A 13,427-nucleotide genomic window follows, 5' to 3' on the forward strand; every position below is an offset into this window, starting at 1 on the left:
ATGGAAATAACTATGATTACTTTTATTTCGCCACTTTGACGTGCAGCTCCAGTGGCACAATCGGTTAGCGCGCCGTACTTATAGACAGTACCTTCCCCATGTTTGCCATGGGATAAGTTATGCGGAGGTTGTGAGTTCGATCCTCACCTGGAGCAGCCAATTTTTTTTTTTCACTTTTTTTTTAAATATTTTTTTTTTTCAAAATTTAGAATATAAATATAAATTATTATTTTTTTTTTTTTGCAATATATATATATATAAAAGGGGGGGGTATCTATCTATCTATCTACCTATCTATCTATCTATCTATATATATATATATATATATATTGATATATATATATATATATATATATATTGATATATATAAAGATAGCCCCCTCACACCTTTTTTTTGTCTTCTCTTGTTTGATGGTTTGAAATATAACCACTTGCTGCTACATCTAGTCTAGATCAAGCTGGATTTAGAAAAACAAATTCAAATAAATCTAGATCTAGAATAACTCTATTATCTTTAGACCTCTGTATCTCAGCCTACTCTACGGTTAGTCATCGGTCCATCATTCAAGGGAGGGCAAGCTGATCTACTGGTCCGGGGCCTCCACAGTAAGGATTATTTTTGTTTAATCTGACTTTTTTTTTTTTCAAGCTTTATACTTTAAAATCTTATGGCAACACTCGTGGTTAATAAGTGTCCGCTTGTAGGGGCTCGTAATATATAAATGAGCAGCTCCAAATTTACGGCAGTGCGTCAACCCAAGGGCTTACCTTCCACAAACTCAAATAACTACATTTTTAACTAAAATATGCATATTACATTTTTTTGTCAATGAGAAAAGGGAAATTTAATTCATAAGTATTCTATCCCTTCTTCTAAAATGTGGCATGCATTTAGATAGAAGTAGGCTAAGTGCATTTGTAGTAAAGCTTTCGATAAACTGTAGGGCCTCGACTAAAACTCCGGCTCCGTGGCCTCCACCTACTTAAATCCGGCCCACCAGACACATGCAGATACACGTCCAGGCCATCGTCACCAGACACATGCAGATACACGTCCAGGCCATCGTCACCAGACACATGCAGATACACGTCCAGGCCCTCGTCACCAGACACATGCAGATACACGTCCAGGCCATCGTCACCAGACACATGCAGATACACGTCCAGGCCCTCGTCACTAGACACATGCAGATACACGTCCAGGCCATCGTCACCAGACACATGCAGATACACGTCCAGGCCATCGTCACCAGACACATGCAGATACACGTCCAGGCCATCGTCACCAGACACATGCAGATACACGTCCAGGCCATCGTCACCAGACACATGCAGATACACGTCCAGGCCATCGTCACCAGACACATACAGATACACGTCCAGGACCTCGTCACCAGACACATGCAGATACACGTCCAGGCCATCGTCACCAGACACATGCAGATACACGTCCAGGCCCTCGTCACCAGACACATGCAGATACACGTCCAGGACCTCGTCACCAGACACATGCAGATACACGTCCAGGCCCTCGTCACCAGACACATGCAGATACACGTCCAGGACCTCGTCACCAGACACATGCAGATACACGTCCAGGCCCTCGTCACCAGACACATGCAGATACACGTCCAGGCCCTCGTCACCAGACACATGCAGATACACGTCCAGGCCCTCGTCACCAGACACATGCAGATACACGTCCAGGCACTAGCGGATCCAGAACTTTGCAGTGGGGGGGGGGGGCGATTTTTTTCCAAACCCTAACGCCCAGCAGTAAACCCTAACCCTATGCATAAACGTGTGTACAGAACACACACACACACACACACACACACATGTGGGGCAACGCTATAAGGTTTCCTAGTGGGGTTTGGGGCAAAGCCATCCATCCATCCATCCCAGTGGCGCTACAGCCCATGGAGGGCTCTGGCCTGCTTTAACACATCCTTCCATTCAGATCTCTCCTGGGCCTTTCGTCTCCACGCCCTAACCCCAAGCTGCTTCAGATCTGCTTCCACGTCATCTACCCATCGCATTCGGGGTCTGCCTTTTGGTCGCCTGCCTTTTGGTTTTTGCCTGTATACGATTTTCGCCCCTCTGTTGTCTGACATTCTTTCAAGGTGACCTGCCCAACGTAGTCTGTTCTTTTTTATTTCGTTCACTATTGGTGGGTCTTCATATAATTGATATATCTCATGGTTAGTGCGTGTCCTCCACCCTGTTTCATCCTGTATGGCACCATAGATTTTCCTAAGGATTTTTCTTTCCCAAGTGTTAAGTAAATTTTCAGATGTCTTTGTCAGTGTCCAGGTCTCACTTCCATACATTGCTGCTGGTCTTATTATAGTTTTGTATATTATTTTCTTGGTTTTACTTGAAATCATTTTGCTCTTAAGTAGATGGTGGGTGCTATAAAATGCCCTGTTGCCTGCTGCTATTCTTTCCTTTATTTCTGTTAGTAGGTCATTTTTGAAATTAATAGTACTTCCTAGATATTTGAAAGTTTGGACGTTTTCAAATTCGTGGTCTTTGATTTTGATATTTTGTCCCTCTGTTTGATTGTCTCTTGTCATTGTGATGTACTTGGTTTTACTGTCATTGACCTCAAGTCCTGCTGGTCGAGATGCTTCTTCTAGTTGTATGAAGGCACTAGCGATGTCAGAGGTTTCTTTACCCAATAAGGCAATGTCATCGGCATAAGCAAGGTATTGTAGAGGTTGGCTGTATATCGTCCCTGTTGGTTGTGGACCCATGTTTTCTCTCCTGAAGTAGTTAGTAATAGTTCCCCTTGTGTTTATGTGTATATTTCTTATAACTCTCTCCAGTGTTAAGTTGAAAAGCATGCAGGAAAGTGCGTCTCCTTGTCTTAATCCTCGTTTAATCCTAAATTCCCGTGAGTGTTCTCCTTGTATTATGACTTTGCTTTTTGAGTTGTTTAATGTCATATGTATAAGTCTTGTCAGCTTATTGGGTATTCCAAAATCCTGTAGTGTGTCATATAGGTATTTCCTTCTGATACTGTCATAAGCCATTTTATAGTCTATAAAGAGTTGGTGGATTGGTATGTTGTATTCATGGCATTTTTCTAGTATACATCTTAGTGTGAAGATGTGGTCGGTTGTGGATTTGTTGGGTCTGAAACCACATTGGTAGTCACCTAAGATTTCTTCTGAATATTTTCCAAGTCTCTTAGTTATAAGCCTAGACAGTACCTTATAAGTCACATTTAGTAGAGAGATTCCTCTGTAATTACAGCACTTTAACTTGGATCCTTTTTTGTGTATTGGGGTTATAAGAGCCGTTTCCCATTCTGTTGGTATTACTTCTTCTTCCCAAATTCTTGATATTAGTCTGTGTATTTGGGAATGTAAGTCTTTCCCTCCATATTTAATTAGTTCTGCTGTGATTTGGTCCTCTCCTGGTGCTTTGTGATTCTTCATGGTCCTAATTATTTCTGATGTTTCAATGAGTGTTGGAGGGTTCACTAAGGGATCTGGTCCCCCATGCGGCAGTTCATATTCTCCATTGTCTCCATCTTCAGTGGTATTTAGGATCTCCTCAAAGTATTCAGCCCATCTCTCAATGACCCTGCTGTTTTCTGTAATAAGCTGACCATCTTTGTTCTCACACATGTGTGATCTAGCTTGAAATCCGTTCTTTTCATCTTTAATTTTCATATACATTCCTCTCATGTCTCCCTCCTTTGCTAGTTCCTCAATTTTAGTGATCTTGGACTTTTCCCATTCCCGTTTTTTCTTTCTTACAACTTTTGTGGCCCTTCTTCTTGCTTCATTGTATTGCTGTCTAGTGTTCCTGGTTTCTCTCTGTAGCATTATCATTCGGGCATTGTTCTTCTCTTCTATAGTTTGTCTGCATTCATCATCATACCACCCTATTTTCTCGTTCTTTTGTTTAAATCCAACTACCTCTTCTGCTGTTCTTTTGATAGCATGCTTTATTATTTCCCAATGCCCATTTTTGTTATTTTCGCAGTCCTTTTCTAATGTTGTCAGTTGTGTTTGGAGTGCCATTCTATAAGTTTCTGCAACAAGTGGATCCTTTGTGAGTTTTTGACTATCATATTGCTGTGCTCTCTTTCTTTGGTAATTGTGTATGGTACTTATTCTTTGTCTAAGTTTAGCTTTTACTAGTAGGTGGTCTGAGTCAGCATTAGCTCCTCTGAAACTTCTTACATCTAGTATGTCTGATCCATGTCTCTTATCTATGAGTATATGATCTATTTGATTCTGGGTGTTGCCATCAGGTGAGATCCAGGTTACCTTGTGAATATTCTTATGTTGGAATTTTGTGCTGCTGATAGACATTCCTTTTCCTGATGCAAAATCCACTAATCTTATGCCATTATTGTTGGTCTCTTCATGTAAACTTTCTTTGCCAATTATTGGTCTGAATGCTGGTTCCTTTCCAATTTTTGCATTGAAATCTTCTAGGACTATTTTGATGTCATGCTTTGGCGCTTCATCATAAATTCTTTCCAGTCCATCATAGAAGGCTTCTTTTGTGTTATCATCTGCATCTTCAGTAGGGGCATGAACATTGATAAATGATATGTTGAAGAATTTTCCTTTCAAACGTAGTGAGCAGAGTCTATCACTTACAGGTTTAAATCCAATGACATTGCCTACCATTTCCTTTTTAACAGCAAAACCTGTACCTAAGTTGTTAGTGCTTCCACCACTATAAAATATAGTATACTCCTTGGTTCTGAGAATGTCCGAGTCTTTCCACCTGATTTCCTGTAGGGCTGCAAGGGGTATCTTATATTTCTTTAACATTTCAGTAAGTTGGGCTAGCGCACCTGCTCTATAAAGGCTTAGCACGTTCCATGTCGCAAAACAAAAATCATGTCCTTTTCCAGGCCTAGGTCGTTTTCCGTTGAGATCTGTCCGGGTTTTCTTGTGTGTATTAGCTTTCGTAACAGTATTTTTTATATGACAGAGTTGTTAGCCCTGTGCATAACCATCTGGGGGGCTGCCCCTTTCAGCTCTCTGGATAGCTGCCTTTATTTTCGGGTAAGGTGCCCTAGCCTTTGTGGATCCCTCCACTTCCTGCAAGGCAGCAGGTTTGATTTTGGTCCACCCCGGGTATTTTATTTCCCCGGTACCCACCATATCTGGAGGGCATTCCCCTATCCGCCACCTGGGGAGGCGCTCGATGGGAGATCAAAAACTCCACACGAGTTGGGGCAAAGCCCCGACGACAAAAGCGTTTTCTTGCATTCTTCACTGCAGAAACGCATTCTCCTAACATCTACAGCTCATCATTCATCAATGAAGTTCGGGGGAAGCCCCGACGCTTAAAGCATTTTCTTGTATTCTACACTGCAGAAACGCATTCTCCTGACATCTAAAGCTTATTATTCATCAATGGAGTTCGGGGCGAAGCCCCGACGACAAAAGCGTTTTCTTGCATTCTTCACTGCAGAAACGCATTCTCCTGACATCTAAAGCTTATTATTCATCAATGAAGTTCGGGGCGAAGCCCCGACGCTAAAAGCATTTTCTTGTATTCTTTACTGCAGAAACGCATTTTCCTGACATCTACTGGTCATTATTCATCAATGGAGTTCGGGGCTAAGCCCCGACGCCAAAAGCGTTTTCTGGCATTTTTCACTGCAGAAACGCATTCTCCTGACCTTAATCTCATTATTCATACTATTAAAAAAAAGGACCTTTTGAATAATATTGTACTTGAAAGATATTCTAATATGAATTTATAGGCCCTTAATACATTGCAAATAAAACAGATTTGTTCCTTGAAAAGATAAGATACCCCACATATTTAGATTTTTGCTTTGAGGATCGCCGCCGAAAAAATTTTTTTCGATAAATAATATTCAATAAAAATGCAGTATAAGTTGTGAGTTATAGTCCCAAATTTATTTAACTAGAAAAATATCCGATTGAGTAAAGGTTGGGAAAAGGCGACTATAAATGTATTTCCTTCGGTTTAGAACTCATCTCAATCATGATTCTTATACTGAAAAATTTCTTTTGAATTCTAACTTTTCCAATGCAAAGTCTTTCTTAAAATAATTATGATAAATTCATGTGAAATTACATAAACTCTGGAAATGGGAGGGGCGGTAGAATGAAAACGATTAATCCTCGCTCCTTTAATAATTTCTGCTAAAGATTGCATTTGGCATCAAAGAATAAAAAAAAAAAAGTTGGGCGACTCGATATAAGAATTTAATTTATAGTATATATAAATTATATTAGTGGCAGATTTTTTACATTTTGTAATTTCTAAACTATAATACTAAAAGAAAAAGTATTGGTTTGTCCGATGGGGGAAATGCAATTGCATATATCGCCCTTCCCACCTGGTGCAACCTTTTTCATTTAAATTTACTAATGATAAAATTTGAGATTAGAGTATGGTACGACATAATATACAATGGGTTTACAAATCAATACGTAGTTTATATTATATAGATATTCAACTAATTTTGTTCACAAACTATGATTCTCCATAAAAATAGGACCGCCCCCCCCCCCACTCAGAGGGCTAGAGTGGGAAGGGCAGTACATGCAATCGCCCTCCCCCCAACCCCACCGAATCGACCAAGATACCAGAAAGGGAGCGACATAATATAAAATTTATAGATTAATTCAACTAATTTTGTTCACAAACTATGATTTCTCCATAAAAGTAGGACCGGGAAGGGCAGTAGAGGTATTTGCCCCCCCCCCCCACCCCAAACGGTAAACAGGGAACGACATAATATAAAGATCGGTTAAAATATCAATAACAAGTTTTAATCATATAGATATTTAATTGATTCTGTTAGCAAGCTGTGATTTCTACAAATAAATTGGACCGCCCCCCCCCCCACCAAATCGGTCAACATACTAGAGGAGGGGGCGAAATAATTAAAAAAATAGGTTGAAATATAAATAATTAGTATATATTATTAACATAAGTAATAAATTTGTATACAAATTGTGTGAATTCTATACTAAAATTCGAGTGGGGGGGGGGGCGATCGCCCCTACCTCCCCCCCCCCCCTGGATCCGCCAGTGCGTCCAGGACCTCGTCACCAGACACATGCAGATACACGTCCAGGACCTCGTCACCAGACACATACAGATACACGTCCAAAGGAGGATAAAGCCTTACAAAGAGAGAAAGGAAACTTCAGAAACCAGATTTCGGCTACAATCAATTGGATGAATAGCTGCAAATCTAGGACGCACTACAGTTTAAAGTAGAAGCGACTTTTTTGTTCGCACAAAAATACGCGCTTAGAGCTCCATGCGCATTTTCTTCCGAGTGATAGGTGTCTCTCACTAGATGCGTAGCAAGGTAGGCCTACCCGTGGGCCCGGGTTCAGGATTATTTTGGTTTCCCCCCTCCACCTAAAAGGACAAATCTAGTGCGTGACAAAGGAATCGAGTAGTCTGTATGTATCAGTACATTTACCTAAAGACATTCCAATGCAAGAAGTGTAGTTTTTTTTTTTTTTAAATGTCATTACGTTTGATTAAGTTATTACTCGTATAAGTAACAGTGTCTTTAAGTTCCATGTTTGTACAACAGCCAAATTTCGTATTTAACGCAGACTTGATATGTCTTTATAAAAGGCTTGGATCTCAGAACAATTGTCTTTGGCAATATCATCTGGTTAAAATGAGATAAGAAACATGGTGGCATCATAGAACTATGTCGTTTACACTTGAAATGAAAATGGACATCAACCACTAAAACACATTGACACATTTTATTTCCCAATGAAATCTGTCAAGTAATTGAGAAACAGTGACATCGATAGTTGGATAAAACACACGCACATTGATTTTCAATCTTTTCATAATAGTCACTAGGAGGCTCACCAAATTGTCTTTTAACTTTCCTCAATCGCGTGTAGTCTAAAACAGGATAAACAATCATTAGCCCAAGATCGAGCAACTTCTTCAGCTTCTTTTTTTACACGCTCGAAGTCATTTCTCATTCTAGAATTTCTCCAGTTGACTCACAGCGTTATGTAGATCTTGTTTGCTCAGTTTTTTTAACACAACGTTGATTGCGCTTACAATTTTGTACTCGACAATAAGCAGAACAATAGTATTGAATGTTTCTAATTTTACCTTAAGTACTTCAGGTTTTGCGCGTTCTTTTTCCTTTTGGGGAACACAAAAAAATGTGTGTTAACATCATGATCATTCTAATGTCTGAATCTCATTGCTGTTAGACCTGCATTACTTCATGACCACCCCAAAGGGAAAAACGTTTTTGAGTGTTATAATAAACTATGCTCTTTCTAATGGATTCTAAAAGCGCCCATCTTGATATGCTGTGAGCAAAAGAAACACACACACAAACACGAACAAAAACAAACATACACATAGTCACAGAAAACAGCATCTTCTTATCTTATCTTATATAATACAGACGTTACTTCAAAAAAGAAGATGATTACGTCCTACGCGTCATGCATTTAGTCATGCATATTAACCAATGACCTAAACTCTGCCAAGTCACTGGTTTTCCTGGCTAGCTCAGGCAACCCATTCCATGCTCTAATAGCACTAGGGAAGAAGGAGTATTTGTAAACATTTGTCCTAGCATATGGGACAAGGAATGTGCCCTTATCTTTGTGTCTTTCAGAGTATTTTTATTAAATTTTGTTTTTGTATTTGAAGATTATGGTTCCGTGTTTTATGAATAATTGCTACTTTACTTTTGAGTCTTCTGTCCTGAAGGCTTTCTAGTGATTTTACTAAAGGTGTTACTCTAGTCAAATGTGAATATTCGTTTGTTATGAATCTCACTGCTCTATTTTGTGTCTGTTCTAGTTTCTTAATGTTTTCTTGAGTTGAGGGGTCCCAAACGGAGGATGCATATTCTATTATTGGCCTAACCAAGGTTAAATAACATTTTAGTTTTATGTTCTTATTTGATTTGTACAAATTTCTTTTAATAAATACTAATGCTTTGTTTGATTTTTTTATAGTTTCATCAATATGTGGATTCCACACTAGCGGATCCAGAACTTTGGAGTGGGGGGGGGGCGATTTTTTTCCAAACCCTAACCCTAACGCCCAGTAAACCCTAACCCTATGCATAAACGTGTGTACAGAAAATACATACACATACACACACACATATATATATATATATATATATATATGAGAACTTTAAAAAGCAGCATTTCTCAACCTTCGGCGAAAAAGTGGGGCAACGCTATAAGGTTCCCTAGTGGGGTTTGGGGCAAAGCCCCGACGACAAAAGCGTTTTCTTGCATTCTTCATTGCAGAAACGCATTCTCCTGACATCTACAGCTCATCATTCATTAATGAAGTTCGGGGCGAAGCCCCGGCGACAAAAGCATTTTCTTCTATTCTTCACTACAGAAACGCATTCTCCTGACATTAAAAGCTTATTATTCATCAATGGAGTTCGGGGCGAAGCCCCGACGACAAAAGCGTTTTCTTGCATTCTTCACTGCAGAAACGCATTCTCCTGACATCTACAGCTCATCATTCATCAATGAAGTTCGGGGCGAAGCCCCGACGCCAAAAGCGTTTTCTTGCATTCTTCACTGCAGAAACGCATTCTCCTGACATCTACGCTTATTATTCATCAATGGAGTTCGGAGTGAAGCCCCGACGACAAAAGCGTTTTCTTGCATTCTTCACTGCAGAAGCGCATTTTCCTGACATCTACAACTCATCATTCATTAATGAAGTTCGGGGCGAAGCCCCGACGACAAAAGCATTTTCTTGTATTCTTTACTGCAGAAACGCATTTTCCTGACATCTAAAGCTCATTATTCATCAATGGAGTTCGGGGCGAAGCCCCGACGCCAAAAGCGTTTTCTTGCATTCTTCACTGCAGAAACGCATTCTCCTGACATCTACAACTCATCATTCATTAATGAAGTTCGGGGCGAAGCCCCGACGACAAAAGCGTTTTCTTGTATTCTTTACTGCAGAAACGCATTCTCCTGACATCTACGCTTATTATTCATCAATGGAGTTCGGAGTGAAGCCCCGACGACAAAAGCGTTTTCTTGCATTCTTCACTGCAGAAGCGCATTTTCCTGACATCTACAGCTCATTATTCATCAATGGAGTTCGGGGCGAAGCCCGAAAGGACAAAAGCGTTTTCTTGCATTCTTCACTGCAGAAACGCATTTTCCTGACATCTACAGCTCATTATTCATCAATGGTGTTCGGGGCGAAGCCCCGACGCCAAAAGCGTTTTCTGGCATTTTTCACTGCAGAAACCCATTCTCCTGACCTAAAGCTCATTATTCATACTATTAAAAAAAAGGACCTTTTGAATAATATTGTACTTGAAAGATATTCTAATATGAATTTATAGGCCCTTAATACATTGCCAATAAAACCGATTTGTTCCTTGAAAAGATACCCCACATATTTAGATTTTGGCTTTGAGGGTCGCCGCCGAAAAAAAATTATTCGATAAATAATATTCAATAACATCGTAGCATAAGTTGTGAGTTATAGTCCCAAATTTATTTAACTAGAAAAATATCCGATTGAGTAAAGGTTGGGAAAAGGCGACTATAAATGTATTTTTTTCGGTTTAGAACTCATCTCAATCATGATTCTTATAGTGAAAAATTTCGTTTGAATTCTAACTTTTCCAATGCAAAGTCTTTCTTAAAATAATTATGATAAATTCATGTGAAATTACATAAACTCTGGAAATGGGAGGGGCGGTAGAATGAAAACGATTAATCCTCGCTCCTTTAATAATTTCTGCTAAAGATTGCATTTGGCATCAAAGAATAAAAAAAAAAAAGTTGGGCGACTCGATATAAGAATTTAATTTATAGTATATATAAATTATATTAGTGGCAGATTTTTTACATTTTGTAATTTCTAAACTATAATACTAAAAGAAAAAGTATTGGTTTGTCCGATTGGGGAAATGCAATTGCATATATCGCCCTTCCCACCTGGTGCAACCTTTTTTCATTTAAATTTACTAATGATAAAATTTGAGATTAGAGTGTGGTACGACATAATATACAATGGGTTTACAAATCAATACGTAGTTTATATTATATAGATATTCAACTAATTTTGTTCACAAACTATGATTCTCCACAAAAATAGGACTGCCCCCCTCCCACTCAGAGGGCTAGAGTGGGAAGGGCAGTACATGCAATCGCCCTCCCCCCCCCCAACCCCACCGAATCGACCAAGATACCAGAAAGGGAGCGACATAATATACAATTTATAGATTAATTCAACTAATTTTGTTCACAAACTATGATTTCTCCATAAAAGTAGGACCGCCCCCCCACTCAAACGGTTTAGGTGGGAAGGGCAGTAGAGGTATTCTCCCCCCCCCCCAACGGTAAACAGGAAACGACATAATATAAAGATCGGTTAAAATATCAATAACAAGTTTTAATCATATAGATATTTAATTGATTCTGTTAGCAAGCTGTGATTTCTACTAATAAATTGGACCGCCCCCCCCACTCGAAAGTGTATGGGGGGGTGGGGATTGATACCATTGCCCCCTTACGACCCCACCAAATCGGTCAACATACTAGAGGAGGGGGCGAAATAATAAAAAAATAGGTTGAAATATAAATAATTAGAATATATTATTAGCATAAGTAATAAATTTGTATACAAATTGTGTGAATTCTATACTAAAATTCGTCGGGGGTCGGCCGAGTGGGGGGGGGGGGCGATCGCCCCTACCGCCCCCCCCCTGGATCCGCCAGTGGGATTCCATGACAGTTTTTCATTTATTATAATACCTAGATATTTTGCGTTTTAGTCTGTGTTACTGGTTTGCCATGAATAAGATAAGTGGAATTAATTTGTTTTAGTTTTTTTGTTACTCTTAACAACTGACATTTTTCTGGGTGGAAAGACATGCTCCAATTTGATTCCCATTTCTGTAATTCATCTAATTCTCTTTGTAAAATATCTGTGCCTTGTGTTGTTTTTATTGTTTTATATATTATGCAATCGTCTGCAAATAATCTGACTTTTGTTCCTGAAGTAATGCAATTTGGTAAATCATTTATGTAAATTAAAAATAGTAGTGGACCCAAGACTGTTCCTTGAGGTGCACCTGAGTTTACTCCTTAACACCAAGTTATAACCAAGTTCAAGTTTTGTCCACTCATATTGGAAGCATCACATAGCCTTGTCCTGGCAATTTATGTAAAGATAAATAGTGAATTTTCATTACTTGGAAGTTGGAGTATTTGTTCAGCCCATTCTGCGGATTTCTGGTTTTTACAAAATGAAAACATAGAAATGTCTTTCTGGTTGCTATTTATTTGGGTATTCCACATCAAAGTAATGCTAATGTGATCAACTTTTGATGTCTTGAGTGCTGTCAACAATGATAGATTAACATGGCGCGGATTAGTATTTTTTCGTAGCACTGTATTACAAACATTTCTATTAGGTCTATCTAGTTTTGAAATTGTGAGGTAAGTGTTGTTTGTTTTGTTTTTCTAAGAAGCTCTTCCAACACAAAATGATACTTGGAGACCAAATCTATGACTAAGAAGTTTCCTTTGTTGTCCGTGGCACTAAACAACAATCTTCGCGGGGATCATTACGAAATTAAAAGGTTGTTGAATGCTAAAGTACATTGTTTCTGAGATGAATTAGGCCTAGTTTCCACCAGTTAGTTTCCACTTCTTCAACTCATGCTCCTAGTTTACCTTGTTGATGTCTAAGAGCTGAGCCGAAGGCTCTTCGAGCTCTAAGTTTGAAAAAAAACCTGTTTGGACGTCCAGCCGAACAGTAAAAAAAAACAAACCTGTGGGAACACAGTTCTGTTTGAGAGGGACCCGAGTCAATGCCTATGTAAAACATTGCTGTTTCCAATGCCTTTGGCCCCGACGCATGCTTGGCTGCACATGGCCGAAGGCCGAGGGCACCGGGAGCCACCGTCATTTTCCTTCGTTGTACCAAGCTAGCTGTGTGGGAACCGCCATTGATGTAACGGTCCCTTTGAGGAACAGCGCATGGATGTGGGACGTGTTCGTGGGGACTTTCTTACAACCCCGCCCGTGCAAGGGGTTGACTCTCGTCTACCCGTGGGCATCCCCACGGGAGTTATGTTTCGCCATTCATTTAGCCTAGCTACCCCCTCAAGTAGCCGTTTCCACCCAGGTGCCACGATGAGGCAGAACAGCGTACCCGGGTCCTAGTTTACCTCCATTCTCAGTCGTTCATGTCTGAATGTTTGGGAAGATTCATTCTTGTTCGTGACGCTGAACAGCTCTTTGTAAAAGCAGCAACTTCCCCCCCCCCCAACCCATCGCGAAGTGTGAGTAGAGCAGATAAAACCAGTTCCTTACATCAATTCAGTCCAAGCAGACGATGCACCGACTCGAGCTGAAAACACGGGTTCAAGTTTTGCAGTTAATATAAAGTTTGATTTAACG

At 39.7% G+C, this 13,427-nt stretch overlaps 1 protein-coding gene and 1 non-coding gene across 2 annotated transcripts; one reads left to right on the forward strand and one right to left on the reverse strand.

Annotated features, from left to right (window-relative positions):
* Positions 1 to 45: 45 nt before the first annotated feature.
* Positions 46 to 155, forward strand: Trnai-uau (transfer RNA isoleucine (anticodon UAU)). Its single transcript has 2 exons — positions 46 to 83; positions 120 to 155. It is a non-coding gene; the product is annotated as a tRNA-Ile (tRNA).
* A 751-nt stretch (positions 156 to 906) lies between these two features.
* On the reverse strand, positions 907 to 13,201 carry LOC129924692 (uncharacterized). Its single transcript, XM_056021181.1, has 2 exons — positions 13,196 to 13,201; positions 907 to 1,674 (listed from the first exon to the last, which is right to left on the reverse strand). Exons 1-2 carry the CDS (start codon positions 13,199 to 13,201, stop codon positions 907 to 909), a joined length of 774 nt encoding a protein of 257 aa, XP_055877156.1.
* Between the last annotated feature and the right edge of the window lie 226 nt (positions 13,202 to 13,427).

The sequence above is a fragment of the Biomphalaria glabrata genome, chromosome 2 (assembly GCF_947242115.1).
Source record: "Biomphalaria glabrata chromosome 2, xgBioGlab47.1, whole genome shotgun sequence".
Lineage (NCBI taxonomy): Eukaryota > Metazoa > Mollusca > Gastropoda > Planorbidae > Biomphalaria > Biomphalaria glabrata.